Source organism: Acinonyx jubatus, chromosome C2, assembly GCF_027475565.1.
Source record: "Acinonyx jubatus isolate Ajub_Pintada_27869175 chromosome C2, VMU_Ajub_asm_v1.0, whole genome shotgun sequence".
Lineage (NCBI taxonomy): Eukaryota > Metazoa > Chordata > Mammalia > Carnivora > Felidae > Acinonyx > Acinonyx jubatus.
Window position 1 is genome coordinate 68,324,886 of NC_069384.1, and position 13,957 is coordinate 68,338,842.

General features: G+C 35.9%; 1 protein-coding gene across 4 annotated transcripts in view; it reads right to left on the reverse strand.

The window, feature by feature from the left end:
• Positions 1-13,957, reverse strand: part of CCDC14 (coiled-coil domain containing 14) — a 51,465-nt gene that overhangs the window by 25,185 nt on the left and 12,323 nt on the right. For 2 of the 4 annotated variants that reach the window (XM_015082290.3, XM_053220956.1), the window contains 4 exons: positions 8,269-8,505; positions 8,064-8,158; positions 6,661-7,159; positions 4,344-4,485 (listed from right to left, as the gene is read on the reverse strand). In XM_015082290.3, coding sequence (XP_014937776.2) covers positions 4,344-4,485; positions 6,661-7,159; positions 8,064-8,158; positions 8,269-8,505 — 973 coding nt within the window. The remainder of the gene's footprint in view (positions 1-4,343; positions 4,486-6,660; positions 7,160-8,063; positions 8,159-8,268; positions 8,506-13,957) is intronic. The other 2 variants (XM_015082291.3, XM_053220955.1) reach the window with 2 other exon arrangements.

Sequence of the window (13,957 nt, forward strand, 5' to 3'; positions counted from 1 at the left end):
TCTCAAATTCACATGGAAAAGAGAACAGACATTACCAGAGGCTAAGGGGAAGGAAGAAAGGCAATTACTGTTTAATGGGTACAAAGTTTATGTTGGGGATGAAAAAATTGGGGGAAACAGATAGTGGTTGTGGGAACACAGCATTGTGAATGTATTTAATGACCCTGAAATGTATACTTACAAAATGGTTAAAAAGACAAATATTATGTCATATATATTTTACCACAAAATTATATATATGTTTGCTTACCACAAAATCATATATATTATCAATTATATATATAGGTATATACCAATTATATATATATATGTATATATCAATACTTTTTTTGAAAAAGGGTTTGGGAAGAAGAATAAGTGAAGGCTGGTTGGAGCCACTGAACTATGAATTTAGTAGTAATTGAAACCAAAAGATTTGGGGCAAAAAGAGCAAAACCTAAAAAAACAACAAAAATGAGCGTTCATATTACTTAGGTTCTAATGGAATATAAAAAATATCCTAATGGAATATAAGATCCCTGACTTCATATTTGTTTATTTTGTTTTCATTTTTGTGGGATTTTTTGCTTCATTTTCCTGACCTCATCTAATTCACTTTTCTTCTCCTTTTCCTGTCTTTTCTCCTTTAAACATTCTCTCTTTTCCTGCCTTTAAGAAGGATTCTATTATCCTTAATTTCCTTAAAACTATGGAATACTGTTTCAAGTTTTCTTGGGTTTTCTTTGAGCAATTCATCTGGTGATGTTTATTCTCGACCCTCTTTTATCTCTTTTGTCAGTCTGTTTAGTCTGAATGCTATGCAAAGATCTTTCCTATAAAGTCTTCCTTCCCATGGCTTTTGTGACATCCCTCTCCCAGCTTTCCTGCCATATCCTGACTTGCTCCTTCTTGGGTTTCTCTCAGTCTCCTCCTCCTGTATTCTTTCCCTAAAAAGCTGTTATTCCCACCAGTTCACCCTTGCCTACGTTCGCACTCTATACCTTCCTGATGAATTTACCACTTACACGCTGATAACAAATCACTTGTTCTTTTTTTTTTTTAATTAATCTATTTAAATTTAAGTTAGTTAACATACAGTGTAGTATAAGTTTCAGGAGTTGAACCCAGTGATTCATCACTTACAATGTAACACCCAGTGCTCATCCCAAGGAGTGGCCCCCTTAAGCCCATCACGCATTTAGCCCATTTCCCCAATCACTCACCCTCCAGCAACCTTCAGTTTGTTCTTTGTATTTAAGAGTCTCATGGTTTGCCTCCCTCTGTGTTTTTATCTTATTTTTCTTTCCCTTCCCTATGTTATCTGTTATGTTTCTCAAATTCTACGTGAGTGAAATTATATTGTATCTGTCTTTCCCTGACTAATTTTGCTTAGCATCAAACACTCTAGCTCCATCCTAGGTCACATCACTTCACAAATCACTTAGGGTTTTTTTGTTCATTTTTTTAAATAAATCACTTGTTCTTAATCACCGTTTTCTCCAGTGCCTACAACAGTGCCAAATCTATAACTCAACAAAAATGTGTTCAGGGAGTAACTCCCAAGTCTGCATTTCTATCCTGGATCTTGTTCCTGTGCTCTACTTATTACCGTATAGATCTCCAGATGGTCTAAATGACAAACTCTGCATATCTAAATCTTAACTCACAGGCTTTCCCCTATCTTTGAACTCAAAAATAACATGAATAAACAAATAAACAATATATTCTTCCTCCAGTGGCTTCCATCTGAGAGAATTATGTACCATCTGTCAAATGACTAAGCCCAAAGACCAAATGCCACCCATGTCTCCTCCCACTCACTTCTATTTCATTTTTGTTGTTGTTGTTGTTCTATTGTGAGTACATAGTGGTCTCAGACTTGAGTCTAAAGTCAGGAAGTGGTCATGAATTCTAACCTACCCTATAAATATTAAGGAACTCTCTAGCTCAATGGTTCTTAACTGGAAGTAGTACCCCTGCAAAACCTCATGCAGGAAATCTGGGAATGTGCCAGGGCTTTTGGGGGTCACAATGAATTGGGCACTATAGACATTTCATGGGAAGGGACGAGGAAGGCTAAATGTTGAGGATTTTATCAGAAGTTCCAAATAAAAATTGTGCAGCCCAAATTGCCATGCCCAAATACCATAGAATCATTGCACCTGGCTATTTTTTTAAGCCACAAGATGGCAATAAACTCCAAGAGAAGTCCTGAAAGATCACTTTTCTGGCTAAATAGAAACATGTAGTTTCTAAATGTCCGGACAGAAAAAAAAAATGTTTTTGATTGAAAATGCTGAAAAACACTTTTTAATAAACCTATGTATAATGGAAATTACAGATGACTCTTTCCAAATAAAGTTACCAAAGAGGCACAAAACTTCCTATACCTCTGCTGGAAACCTCATTCCACTAAAAAGACAAACAGACAAATTCTTTATTTTTCAATAATTTTATTTTTAGAAGGTCAAGTAAACAGTGGGAATAGTATGCTATATAATCTTTGTCCTCTAAGGACACAGAACCAAAAAGATCTGGTGCCATGTCTGAAGAAAGTGGTTGAACATCAAACTAATACCTTTTTAAAAAATTAAACACAAGCAGTGACCAATAAACTAGTATGTCTCATTTTCCTGAGTGGCTTGTAAATTAGCTCCTAAAACAATTCTAAAATGTTCTAAAGAAGGAAAATAAATAAGAACTCCTGATACTTCCCATCAGCACATGTTAAAACAGACAATAGTCTGAGACTAAGTTCTGGTATGTTTATTTAAGAAAAAAAAAATTACTTGACAGTCATACCTTTAAAAACATGTTTCTTTCAAACAGCTTACAGTACAGTTTTGTTCCACAAAATACACTTAAATATTGAAGTACTGAAGTATAAGTTAGATTCTACTTCCTAGCAAAAGCAATGCAGAAGTGTACAAATTAAGATAATTTGGCCTCTAAAAGCAAACTGCCTGGTTTGAATCTTCTTATATACATGACATTGGATAAATTATATAACCTCTCTGTGCATTGGTTTCCTCATGTGTAAATGAGAATAACACAACAGAGCCATTCTGAGAATTTAAAGAGATGACATATATAAAGGACATAACCTGGCACATCAGAAACATTCAATAAATGTTAGTAGTACTCCTGGCTATTACCATTACTATTATTCATACTTGTTTTTTATTTTGAAAAATTAATGCTATCGCTTAGGTCAGAACTGAAGACGTTATTATTAAAATTTAAAACCAGCAACCTCGTCTTATATCATAGTATCTTAGAGACTAATGACCATTAGAGAAATAATCCTAAGCAAGTAAATCTCACTAGGTGTCATGCCTTTGCAGGCTCCAGATCTATAAATTTAAGCTGCTCTCCCAACTAGGAATCCTATTTTACTGCTTTCTGATTTCTTAAAAATGTTTGTGCAGGTCCTTGCAGGTCCTACCCAATACAATGTCTACAGCTCATACAACTCTTAATACCTTCTCAGGACGCACTCACACTGCAGTGCTGCAGAAGCACTGAAAATGGATTCTAATTCTCTGCAAAGTATAAACCCTGGAGTAGCGGCCTTGGTGGTCATCGCTGAAACACGCAAAGTTAGGATATTGCTAATAATATGCAAATGGTTTCCAACATAAGTTATGATAGCCAAAAGACAAAATATCTAAGAATTTAAGTGAGTTTTTTCTGTGACTGAGTGTGGTGGAGCTACTGGTGCTCACCCCCATCAGGTTCTCCTTTCCTTCTGGGGTGCACGGGCAGTATGGGAAAATGTTATGTCCCAGACCTTTATATTAGGCACGACCATATGTGTCATTGCCCCATTTTAGCCCACAAAATAGAAGTGGAAGTGAGACTGTTGCTTCTGGGCTGGGAGGTACAGAGACGGTGTGCCAGATCCATGTTCTCTTTTCCCTGAAAAACATTATCTTAGGAGACAGTGGCCTCAGAAAATAGAGGGAATCTAAATCCTGCGTCCTAGGATGACGGCCCATGCTGGTCTCAGCATGAGGGAGAAAGAAACTTTCACCGTGCTATACCACTGAGATTCTTAAGTTTCATATTGCAGCAGAGCCTAGACTAGCCTGACAAATACCTTGAGGAACTTCATTTTTCCTCTGTACCCTATGACCAAGTGACGATGGAGGTAAAGGAGGTGGGAGGAAAGACATACCAGTGAGCAGAAGCAACAGAAGTTAGAGAACGCTGGCAATGTTTAGAAATGGAGAGGTAAAAGTAGAAACACAATAAAATACTAAATCTATTTTTCACACAGAGTCCTAGATATCTCATTTCGCACCTTTGTTCTGGCCATGGGACATCTCTGCAAATGACAAAAATATGCAAAGAACAATGCTTACCTGCGTAACTGGGCATTTTCACTTCTTAGTGGTTGCATAGCCAGTGCTATTTCAACTTGAATATTTGTGTTTCCACTTATTGCTGGAAGCAGAGATATACACATCTCCAATTCTGTAATCAATCTCTGAATTTCTGAATCCTCTATGTACGGGCAAAGAAATAATAAAAACAATATCATTAATTGCTTTTGGATAAGATTATTTATGTATATTACTAAAAAAGAAAATTTCCCAGATAAGTACATACTTGCTATAAACAAACAACTTGATTACTTATAAATTTGATATATAAATTTTATTTTCCTCTTTTCTGCCTGAATTTGCTTACTCAAAAGAATTCTAAAGAAATTCAGTAAACTAAAGATTAATCTTCAATCACAGAATTATTAGTGTTTTGGTTTTTTTTCCAGTTAAAGAGTCTAGTAAGAAGATAACTATGTCTCCCAGTTCATATTCATATTCCCAAAGGACTACTGGATTCCTTATCATTGCTGAAGGGATTCCTAGAATTGATTACAGTATTAACATTTACAACACAACCTTTGATCCTGGAATAAGCAAATAATTCTCTTTAGGTGATTCAATTTGGCAAAATATTGAGGGAGGATCTTCTCTGATAAGGTTTTAGTATTTAATATTATAAAGTAGATTTAAAACAAAACAACCAGTCACACCTTATTTGGTGTTGCATCAAAAGCAGTACCATTTCTGCTATTAATTGTGGAGAGTGCATGGTTTTAGAGGTGGCAAACAGACAGGTAGGTGGATTTTGGATCTTTTGTCCTTTTATATTTGCCCCTTTATTTCCATTCAAATTTTCTGTCGACTGAAAACATTTAATAATTATAGTATTAACTCTCTTATACCCTAAAGAAGTAGAAAGTATATTTTAAATTATAAAATGTGACTCAATCCCACAGGTGTTTTAATGTTTTATTATTTATTCTTGAGAGACAGAGAGAGACAGAGCGTGAGTGGAGGAGGGGCAGCGAGAGGGAGACCCAGAATCCGCAGCAGGTTCCAAGATCTGAGCTGTCAGCACAGGGCCCAACTCGGGGCTTGAACTCACAAACTGTGAGATCATGACCTGAGCTGAAGTCGGACACTTAACCACTGAGCCACCCAGGCGCCCCAATCCCACGGGTATTTTAGCCCCCTAATGTAAAGTATATGTACATAGTAAACATCTGAGCACATAGTAACGATTACTGAGAAGTTCCCTACCAATCCTTTGTAGAATGGTTTTGATCATAAGCATTAGAGACAGAGACCTGAGCTCTGCCATTTTCTAGCAATAGAGTTTTAGTCAAACTTCTTAACTCTTGAGCCTAGGTTTCTTCTCCATAGTTACCTGGAGATAACAACAATACCTCATAGGATTGCTGTGAGGATTAAATGAGATAATGCATATAAAATAGCACAGTGCCAGGCACATGTAAGTATCCAATAAATGATACCTAACATTATTACTCTTATTATTACTGTTATCATGATTCAGTATTTGGTCAAGAGAATAGTGATAAATTGAAAGTCTGAAAACACAGAGATTTTAATATATTGAGCCTTCAAATTAATAGTGCTATGTTCTTCCTATAAGACATTTTAAGATTTGGAATTTCTTTTTGTCTGAAAATATTAGGTATTCAGTCAGTGCTTCCACAATCAATTACTGTGTTTTCTAAGATGCCAAAACTGTAACTCACTCCAAGTGAAAGCCATTATTTAGCATATACACACAATGAAAACAAATGAATACAACTTGGCTCAAATATCTCATAATTCCATCTGAGACATTTGTCTTCATTTAATTAAAAAACCCACAAGTAAATTGAAAAGGGCATTAAAAAGTTTGGATTACTCCTCCGAGTCAGATTTGTTAAACCTTTGCAACAGTTGGTTATTAAAGAAATTATAGGAAGAAAATCTTTGCATCTTTTTAAAATAGGAAAAATTACCAGTCTATGCTAGGGAGTTAATCATCTTTAGGGGTCTTCTAACCCCTAAAAGTTTATGGCTATAAATTCTCTTTGATTGAATCTTTCCAAGGTCCTTCGGAATCAAGTAGAATGAATACATGCTTGCAAGTAAAAGACTGTTTTGATTCTTTCTTGTACATTTCAACCCATAGGAAACATGAGGGATCAAAATCTAAACAATAAAATAGGCAGAACTCACTTCCTTATTAGCTCAAGACATATTCCTATGGAAAATATCACAAACTCTGTTTATTTTTCTAAATTTAAATGATGACTAAATAATAGGATACTGCTATTTAGCATTACCACCACAGAAATTCATTTTAAAAGTGCTCATATACCTTGCTCTGCTACCAGGGCCTTGAGCTCTCCCAACAAATACTTTATAGTTCTGACTTTTTCAGCACTCTGGTTCACATTTTTTGTTTTCTGCACATCCTTTATTCTTGAATCTTGCACGTGTATGTTTAAATCCTTTCTTTCACTTGGGACTTCTCCAATGTGTTCTTTGGTACATCTATCTTCATTACTGGACAGGAAAGCTGGTGGAAACAGAGTGGGGCTTTGGTGTGTCTGACTGTGCTGACGAGAATGCAATAGATTCATATATGTTTGAAAACATTTTAGTAGGTCTGGTTCCTTAGGAACTTTGTGTTGTGGCAGAATCCCACTGACAAGACCCAGCTGCTGGAATGGTGGAAGAGGTGGCCTGTCACTTTTGGGCAGGCTGCGTGGAACTCCAAGACCAGTACTGAAGGAATTCTGTAGAACGTTTGTACAGTTCATAGAAGCAGTTTTACCTTGTGATGCAAACTGGTTGTCACCATCAGTCTGAACTTCCTAAAGACAGAAAAAAAACAAGGTAAGCCTTCAAAAATGTGAGCACTGACTTGTAGGCATTAACTATAATCAACTCAAACCAGAAATATTAGAAAATGACTTCTGCAGAATGGAGTTACAGATTACCAGTGAGGAAGCCAGACTTCGCCTCAGCACAATATTCTAGTTTTTTCAAGTTTATTAATTAGTTCCCCCTGCGCTATGGGAACATTATAAAGCCATGACTACAATAAATTGTTTACAAATATCACATATGGTTTAAAGGCATCAAAAATCAGTCCACCTTGGGACTGAAACAAACTTCCACTTTGGGAAATTGCATTGCAAGAAAATAAGCTCAAACATACAAAAAGCTTTTGCACAAACATGTTTACAGAACTGTTATGGTAGTAAAAAGCTATTACTTAAATGTCTAACCATAGGGGAGCAATGGTTAGACATAGAGCACAGTATATCCACTAACTAGAGTATTCATTCACTTATTAAAAATTTACAAAAGGTATATATTAATACAGAAACACGTTCACAGTAAAATGCTAAATAAAAAAGTAGTATATAAAACTTATAAAATTTAATTATGACCATATTCTTAAAAGTAAACTTAAATAAAAACCAGAAAACAAAATCAGAGAATTAAGTGATTAGAAAGTGCTCTATCAATATGTTAACAGCAATTGTGCTTAAGTGGTAGGTATGGGTGATTTCTTTTTTCTACTGATCTCTTTCCCTCCCCCTCCCACATTGTCCTTAATGAATGGGTAAAATATTTCTAGAAAAAAGTAATTTGAATAATTAATATTTACATCCTAAGGCATTACTACAATCAGTAAATTCAAATTTCTCTCTTAAGGTGACAATTTCTAAAGGCAAATAATTATTTGTAGAATGTATAAAATGTACCCACAGAATGAACCATAGGAGGGCAGGATGGAGGCTGAAGTAACTGGACTGGGGTGGAGGTTGATAAGCCGTAACTAGAATGTGGAGTTGCCTGAGACTCTAAAAGGTAAGAGGGGGAAAAGTTATCACATCTCATACTGCTTTTACAAAAAGTAGGAAACTTAATTAGAGTTTATATGCATGCATTTTAAAACATCATTCATACTAACCAGAACCAGACATGGTATGGTAGGGTATAGCAGGAATTCCATCAGGGTTGTTCTTTGAAGCCAAGTTATTCATCAGTGACATTTGGGTCTGCACATGCTCACAGAGGGCTTGGTATATTATCGGTGAATACATTCTATAATGATCTTGAAATGACCAATTCTGTGGTATATCTGATGAGTCTCTCTCACTTCCAGCAGAAGTTTCATTAGGTACATATTTCTTATTATCTGAAGATACTAATGTGGAAGAAGGAAAAAAAAATTCTTGAAATAGGATTCTTCAAAAACTTTTATCATAAAATACAAGGGAAGAAAAAGACTCTCAGAAATAGCTCAATTCACCATATACTTTACAGAAGGGCTTTACCACTATCACCCCCTAAAGAAAATCACCTCAAATTCTCTTTTAAAAGTAGTTAATGAATTGTGTAAGCTCTCCAGTCAAAAATTATCTACACTACATCTTTAAAGTCTATATTAAATGGTATTTGTGAAATCTCTCCTTCAATTATAAGACCCCTCTTTAAGGGTGTTATTTTAAAAATCCAGTAAAACTCTTTCACCTTGCTCCTTGTCCAGTTCATGCTCTCAGGGGAAAACGGAATAGGAGAGACAGAATAGTCTGTAAAAATTTGAATGCTTGGATCATTTTTTTTAAAAAATCAGAGCTCCAAGACCAAGAATAAAAGTGTACTTAATCTAGACAATGGGCCCTCAAAGAAAGTCTTAACCTGGCATTTAAAGTTTCCAAAGCCTGACCACAACCAACTTTTCCCACCAACTTTTTCCAACTCAAATTTTCATTCCAGTCAAGTCAATTTAGACACCCAAAAAGCTTCTCTCACCTTCCTATAACATTACTTGTGATGAACCATTCTTCCAACTCAATTCTACCCACGCACCAAGGCTCATCGGAAGGCTTCCCTCTTCCATGAAGCCTTTTCCAATCATTCTACTCCAATGACCGCTCTTCACCATCCCAGAGCACATAGTGTCTATATGAGTTATATGTCACCTGCACATTACACTATATTGCTTATCTTTCATTCTCTTGTCTATCTGACTAAACTGTAAGCTTCTTTAGGCAGGGCTGTATCTTGTGCTTCATTATTTGCCCCCATAGAGTCTCATTATTAGTCTACCTACAAAGTAGTACAAGGGAGAAACCTGGAATTAATAAACTAATACATGAAAAGCAATGTTTTCTACATAGCACTACTCTAGAGATCTAGAGAGAAAAGTATCAAGATCTATTTCCCTAATGAGATCCCCTTCACAAACTTTTTCTATAAGATTATTAATAGAAATGAGAGTGTTCTTGGTAGATCATTGGTTATCAGGGTGCAAAATAAATTCAGAAAATATCTAGCTTTTGGTAGTAGCTAAATATATATTCTAGATTCAGCAAATGTATTCCCAGGTGTGAATGTTCATGGTTACCAAAAGATCTGTACAAGGATATTCACAACAGCTTTATTTGCAGTAGCCAAAAATGTTAACATCCAAATAGCCATGAATAGTAGAAATGGATAAACTGTGGTATACTCGTACAATGGAACACTATGCAGCAATGGAAAAGAACAAATTACTCATTTTTCAACTGCCTCTATGAATCTGACAGACATAATGTATGAAAGATGTCAGACACAGACTACATAGTATACAAGTATATTTATATGAAGTTCAAATATAGGTAAAATTCTCCAATGCAGAATAGGTAAAATTCTCCAGTGCAGATAGAAGTCAGAAAACTAGTTACTTAAGGATGAGGGTAGGTGGTGAGGATGATGATGGGGCAGAAGCATGGTAGGGTGCTAAAAATGTTCTATATCTTCATCTGGGTGGAAGCTACATGAGTGTATACATACGTAAAAATTTGTCAATTTGTGCAACTGATTTATGCAAGTTACTCATTGTTTAAAAAGTGAAGTTTTAAAAAATGGTATGGAATTCTCCAAATATATATAGCTTACTAAAAATAAAAACATTGCCAAAGCATATAACTTACATGTAAAAGCAAAAAGTTAAAGGCAGATTAACTAATATAACCAATGAAGATTGAAAAAAAATCTAAAGAAAAAAACTACTAAATTATTATTTGACTATGAAAATGGATGAGATAGTAGATGCTTCTATTTAGACTTGGGGTATGCTTCCTTTTGAGATGATCTATTCCTGTGAACATATTTCCCAGACTTGAGTACAAGTTCTAACAGTTACTAGCTGAGTAACTTTTGGCAAATTACTTAACGTCTCTTGGCCTCTTCTTCCTCATCATAAAAATGATAATAATAAAAGTATCACCTACTTTAGCACACAGTAAGAACTTAATGTTAGATCTATTACCAAATTGCTACAAAGTCTTAACTCAGACAAGTAAATATTTCATATTCACAAATATTCCCATCCGATATCAACACTATACCTCTAAACATGTGCCCTCTGAGGTGATTAAAACGAAAAAGAAGTTATTCTTCATTATCTGAATAGATGAGCAACAAACTGGTTAATGAACATTTCTGCAAAAAAATTATTTATTGGAAATACAATTTTATAATAAATTAAGTGGAAAAGTATCTCTAAAATATTTTTAGCTTTGAAACCTAAAATGGTGGAGGATGAGATCACAGGCAGCCCATGGCCATACTACACACTGGTCTTCCTTTCCTCCTGATTCCTGGTCTCTCTTCTGCACTTGAATTTTCTTTGGTCCCATAAGACAGAATTGCCTGGTTTGATGAATTCTAGATTTTACAGTTAGGGGTCCCAAGCATTGGCTCTCATTCACCTTCTTTTCAAGGAGTAGTTTTCACAATCTCTGATAAAGCTGAGCTACACTATTATGCCTCTGCATCTGCTAGAAGATGTCATCATCCAACATAAATTAATAAACTTCAAACATATCTCTTAAAAAATCAAAGCCTTAGAATTAAAATAACTCAATTTATTCCTTTATTAACTTAGTCTATACAAAACTCTACTGATAATGCTACAGATTTGTATTTAAGAGGCAAATCTTAAAGCAAATTATTCAAGACAAGGTAAAAACCATAAATTCATATAAAAGATTGCATTTAGGGGCACCTGGGTGGCTCTGTTGGTTAAGTGGTCAACTTTTGATTTCAGCTCAAGTCATGATATCATGGTTTGTGAGTTTAAGCCCCCTTTGGGCTCCTTGCTGACAATGTGGATCCAGCTTGGGATACTCTCTCTTTCCCTCTCTCTCTGCCCCTCCCCTGACCCACCCCGCCCCCCAAAAAAAATAAACTTAAAATTTTTTTAAATAAATAAATAAAAGACTGCAATTAAATTACTACTAATTTTAAAATTAAAAAAAAAAAAACAGCCAAACCATCACCAACAAAATGAGCCTGTTAATACACAAACACAAATAAGATATATTTTCTTGCTCTTGTTCATTACACCAAACCACCCTACATGAAAATGTTACCTAACACATTAGGATGATGATATGTCTAATTGGTGTCAGTTGATAACTAGAACTCATGAAAGGAATGTACTCATTATTCAGTCCACAAAACTTCTTTAGTCCTTGAATCCTAGCTTCTATACAAGCACTACTGCTTGGATGTACAAGCATTGTCCAGTGGTAAGATACTTTCTGCCACTCATATAGAACAAATAACCACTACAGATAAGAGCTGCTGGATGCCTATTATAATTTGAAATATGTAAAAGAACACCTAGCCTTGAAGGGGGCAATCAATGCTCTCCCTGTAGCAGTTTATTTCCCCAAGGTGAGGGCAGCAATAGATGTATGCTACTGAAAGCAGAGCCATGTGCCCATAGCATTCAACAGCTATCAAATGGAAAAAGTTGCTTATTTTTTCTTTAAATGTCAGGAGCACTCTCAAGAAGCTCCATGCATTTATGGAACTGCCCTTCTGCCTCCTTACTCCCAGTCTGCATAAGGTGGGTGAGCTTGACCCCACAGACACTCAATGATCAGGCAGGTTCCAGACAGAAAATACATAAGATCACACCCCAGGAGACGGTTAACATAAAATAGTAAGATAATGTATCTTAAAACTGAAATAATACATAAGATACTAGTTAACATGCTGTAATAAATTCCTTAAAATTCTAGAGTCTGAGGATCTAGAAAGCCAGGTATCTCTCATCTGCTCCTCCAAATCCATCCTCTACTTGTCTCCACACTGCTCTTCCTGGGATGCTAATCCATATGGATTACACTGTTAAGAGACAGTCCTCATGGGCCTCTTGTGGTCCTACGTGTCTTGCTCAGTATACTAATAAAGTAAGGCCTTGACCTAAGCTCTTTATCTGGGCCATTTCTCAGGGTTGTGTTTGTAGTGAATAAACTCAAAGGATAAGGTAATGTTTCCCTGAGACAAGTGCTCACTACCAACACAATGGATTTCCCAAGCTCAGTGTTCCTCAGCTGAAAGAAACCTACAGGATGAGCAGCATCCATCTGGGTCCATCACATTACCCCCACAGGAATTGGGAGTGAGGGGGAAATACGCTAACATACATGTTGCTTACTTTATTTACTGTGTGAGTAATAAAGTCCTTTGCCTCTGACCCAGGAATCTTGTGTCTCCTGCCAGCACCCATGACACAGTAAGGCTAACTTATTAGCCTGTAAGAATAAAAATCAAGTCCCAGACTTGATATACATCAAAACGGGTTCAATTGGGTCTGACCCACTGGGAGTCTTGCAAGTACCAAAGAAAGAAGAGGCATGAAGTCAGAGTATTTATTCCCAAACCCCTCTCTTTGAAGAAACTTGGGTCAGCTTTGTTCCTTAAATGAAGCTCACCGCTCTTCTCATGGCAGTCTACTCTAAATAACAGTGTCTGGGTCCTAGTAACCTCTCCCTAACCTCATCTCTTAAGGCCTCTGCTGCTGCTGCTTGCACTGGGCTAGCATAATCCCTTGTGGTTTCCCTATACCCCACTCACTCCTTTGTAATGAGTTGCTCTGTAAATAAACCCTCCTTGAATTATCTTAGAGTGTTGCCATTTCTTTTCTGTTGCAACTCTGACTAGTAAGCAGTTAAGCTGGGATCCAGAAAGTTGCTACCATGGCACCATTGTCAGCCACATGCATTCCAAATGAGAGTTCCCTAAAGAGGAATACCCTGGACAAGAAATAGCCTGCCTTGAGAAAAAAAAGAGGAGATTAGAGGAATGAGCAATTGGTGCTACCATTCCTTTATTTGTCCATTGGGCCCCAGTAAATAGACCTTGCTTTAAGAATTTGGACCAGGGGTTAGCACACTTTTCCTTAAAAGGCTAGAGAATAAATATTTCAGGCTTAGCAGACCAGATGGTCTCTGTCACAACACTCAACTCTATTGTTGCAGCACAAAAGTAGTCATAGAAAATACATAAATGAACTAGCATGGCTGCACTCCAATAAACCTTTATTTACAAAATAAATAACAAAACATTACTTATAAATAAACCAGGCTATACTATGCTTGTCCCTAGTTTAGATCAGTGTTGCCCAGTAGAAATATAATGTAAACCATGTATGCAATTAAAAATTTTCCAGTAGCTATATTAAAAAAGTAAAAATAGGTAAAATTTCAACATTTTATTTAAATCAATATATCTGAAACATTAACATTTCAACATGTAATTAATGTAAAATTTTTAGATATTTTTGTATTAAATCTTTTAAACCTAGTGTGTACTTTACA